Source organism: Fukomys damarensis, unplaced genomic scaffold, assembly GCF_012274545.1.
Source record: "Fukomys damarensis isolate Sample0158 unplaced genomic scaffold, DMR_v1.0_HiC HiC_scaffold_24, whole genome shotgun sequence".
NCBI classification, from domain to species: domain Eukaryota; kingdom Metazoa; phylum Chordata; class Mammalia; order Rodentia; family Bathyergidae; genus Fukomys; species Fukomys damarensis.
Genome location: NW_022900936.1, coordinates 37,343,662 through 37,347,410, shown reverse-complemented (window position 1 = coordinate 37,347,410; position 3,749 = coordinate 37,343,662). Strand labels below are relative to the sequence as shown.

At 34.9% G+C, this 3,749-nt stretch overlaps 1 protein-coding gene across 1 annotated transcript; it reads right to left on the bottom strand.

Moving 5' to 3' along the window:
* Positions 1-585: 585 nt before the first annotated feature.
* Htr1f (5-hydroxytryptamine receptor 1F) lies at positions 586-1,718 on the bottom strand. The gene has a single exon (XM_010602884.1). It carries the CDS (start codon positions 1,684-1,686, stop codon positions 586-588), a length of 1,101 nt encoding a protein of 366 aa, XP_010601186.1. The 5' UTR covers positions 1,687-1,718.
* Positions 1,719-3,749: the final 2,031 nt, after the last annotated feature.

Below are 3,749 nucleotides of genomic sequence, written 5' to 3'. Positions count from 1 at the left end.
TGTGTCACCCACTTTATGATCATTCTTTACTACCTAAACACAAAGGCAATAGCATTGTCTCTGACCTCTATATTTATTCTATTCGTAGTAAGTGAGAGTTGTTATCTCCTCCCTCCTCTATTATTAAAGGGTAAGATGGAGAAGAGACTAGAATTGGCAAGTAGGAGAAGGGTGTCCACTGTGATAAATTACACCTTTTCTATAAAATAAAAGAATACATAGTAATACAATATAATTATATAGAAATTATGGATGAAGTGGCTGTTAATTGAAAATTCCTCTCAATTGATGTAATAATACAAACCTAGAAAATCACTATTAGTTAACTTTTTCAGTGCATTGCATAGGCAAAATATTATTTTTAATCTGCACGTAATTAATATTTTATAAGTTTGAGTTTCCTAGGATGATAAAATCAATAAATATTATGTTCATGCTGCTATTAAAATATAAATTATGTTCTTATTCATGTTAGCAGCTTAGTATATTTTCTCTAATTGTGTAGATATTTTACTACTTAATATTGATTTAATTATTCTCCCTCCAAACAAAAACTTTATTCTTTAATAATAAACCCTGTTTAAGCTAATATCGACATCGTACAAGTTTTTGGAATGCTTTCTTGAAGTCTTCATTAAAGATTGTGTAAATAAGTGGATTTATAAGGGAATTGAGATAACCAAGCCATGCCAAAAAGTTTGACATTTCTTCAGAAATTTTACATCTTTCACAGACATTAACAATCAATTCTTTTACAAAAAAAGGCAGCCAACATATTACAAATGCACCCAAGATTAATCCCAGGGTAGTGGCTGCTTTGCGTTCTCTTGTGCCTGAGAGCTTTTGCCTTCTCCAAGATTTTTCATGCCTGAATTCAGACCTGAGACTTTTCATTGTGTTATGAATTTTATCAAAATCTGTTGATGGCTCAGATAAAGATTTTTCCAGCATGTAGGGTGTGGAAACCATCTTAGTGCTTTTTTCACCACTCTCCAAAAGGACTTGGCCATTCAGCTCCTCCTTTGCAATTCTACTTGCTTGTCTTTTGTGGTATAATGTTTTTGCTGCTCTATATATTTTGTAATAAAGAATCAAAATCAACACAAGTGGAATGTAAAATGCTCCAAATGTTGAATAAATAGTGGAAACAATATGGTCATGCTTGATGACGCACTCATCATCTCGGCTGGTTCCTTGGTGTCTCCAGAACAGAGGAGGCATAGAGATAAAGACAGATATAATCCAAACTATTGTAATCATAATGCCAGCTTGCTTGGGAGTCCTTTTCCTGGCATACTCAACAGCATCTGTGATGGCCCGATAGCGATCCAAAGCTATAGCTGAGAGATGCAAGATGGAACAGGTACAACAGATAATATCAACACTCAGCCAAATGTCACAGACCACTTGCCCCATAATCCAGCTCTCTCTTACAATATACACAATGCTGAAGGGCATCACCAACACTGCTACAAGGAAATCTGTGACAGCCAGGGAGCAAATTAAATAGTTGGCTGGGTGGTGCAGCTTCCTGGTCACAATTATTGCAGCAATGACGAGGGAATTGATGGTCGTTGTCATCAGTGCCAGCCCCGAAAGAGTGAGGGACACCAGGATTTTGGATGGCATTCTGTTTAACCGTTCCTCTGAGGTCAAGTTTTGATCAGAAGAGTTTAAGAAATCCATTTTTTTGTTTTAAAAAATCAATACAGCTGAAAAATGAATACCTGTAACAAAGGAGGGGGAAAGAGTTCAGAGAAAGCCTCAAGAACTTTTCTCTTCCTTTTAAAATAATCTTTTAAAAAGTATATGTGTTTTGTTTGTCTAGAACATTCCATAGATTAAAAAAATGGAGTTCAGAGTGCAGATATTTTTCAATTAAAAACATCTAGTGAGAACAGTAACAAATAATAGCTTTCAAAACGTTTCTTTTAATGTGACTTACATAAAACAGTATTTATGAGTAAACTAGCCAATTATGCAGTAAAATCTCTACCATTATAGAATTTCTTTTAATAACTACATTAACCCTATGATTTTTTCTGTGTATATAGCAGGAAATGTTTGAAAGCACATGTCATTAAATATATACTTATGTATTACATAATCCAATGAAAAAAAACATATTAAAGGCAGTATTCAAAATCATAAACAATATCGTACTTAATTCAAAGTTACATTGAGGGCATTATTATTGGGCTTGTGGAGACTAAAGAAACTTTAAACATATTTTAAATCATGGGGTAGAGGTTACATTAGAGGAAATGGGGAAAAAAGTAATGTAGCATTCTATAATAATTTTATGAGATGAGGTAAATGTCAGAGTGTTTAGTGGTCTTTGTGGATGTAAATAGTTAATTTGGTTTACAAAAATGAAATAATACCAGTTGGAGTCAAATAGCCTTACAACATCTTCCATTATAACAGTGGCACAGATGACCAAATAACCCATTTACTGAGGGGAACTTGCCAGGGAGTTGAGCTCACTCTGAAATGAAAGTGACTTTTCTTCATAAGCCACCATTGTAATGTCTATGTTGCCTTGCTTCTGAAAGGGAACTCGCTACCCATGGCTTAAAATTGCTGCTTTTGTCTTTGTTATTTTAATTGGAAGTCAAGTAACAGCAATTGGACTGTAATGAAATATGGTTAACACTTTTATAAGATAGTCTTCCTCCCAATTAGTCTTCTTTTCTTTTGTTTAATAATACTTTCTTTAGCAGCTACTTAGACCTTAAGACAAAGGGAAATAGAAGCCTGAAATTTTTTTTATCTTATTGAGACAATTGGTACTTTTAAAGTATACAGTAGAGTTACATTCATCATTGGGATCTTGTACCTTTACATGACAGATCTTGGTTCTCATTTTTCCCCCATACCCAGCCCTCCCTTTACCTCCTCCAACCTCCCCTATTTACAAAGACTTTTTTTTCCATTTTTTCCTTTTCTCATAATTTTTCTTGTCCCTTATTTCCTCTCCCCTACCCTTCCTACTTCCCCTACACCTTTAGCCCTTTTCTTCTTATTTCACTTTATCAGCTATACAATTTAGATCTTATATGTAATACTTTTTTTTTACTCATTGAGTTTATTGGTACGTTTTAGATATACAATACAGTTACATTCATTATTGGGATCTTATACCTTTACATGATAGGCCTTAGTTCTCAGTTTTTCCCCTTGTCCCTGCCCTCCCTTCACCCCTCCTCCCTCCCCCTTTACAAACACTTCATTTCCATTTCTTCATTTTTTTCATATGCTTTTCTTTTCCATTATTACCTTTCCCCTACCCTTCCCACTTTCCCTACACCTTTAGCCCCTTTCTTCCTACTTCGCATTGTCAATTATCTCATTAGGATCTTATGTACTATTATAGTTTACTCACACCAGAGAAACTATTTGGTATTTACGCATGTGTGATTTATTTATTTCACTTAGGAGTATAACCGCAATATGTGTCCATTTTCCTGTGAATGAATATAATTTCTCATTCTTTATGGCTGAGTGATATTCCATTTTATAGAAAAACCACTTCTTCTTTATCCATTTTCCAAGTGATGGGCAAATGGGCTGTCTCCAAGTTTTAGCTATAACAAACTGTGCTACTATAAACATAGGTGCACATCTATCTGGCTAGGTCAAATGCAACCTCTAGTCCCAGCTCTTTGAGGTAGCTCCATATTGATTTCCATAGTGGTTGCAGCAGTCTGCCCTCCCACCAACAATGGAGAAGGGTTCCTTTCTCCCCA

Bases quoted from the DNA above. Each gene is read 5' to 3' on its own strand.
- Htr1f (XM_010602884.1), bottom strand. From the start codon at position 1,686: ATGGATTTCTTAAACTCTTCTGATCAAAACTTGACCTCAGAGGAACGG.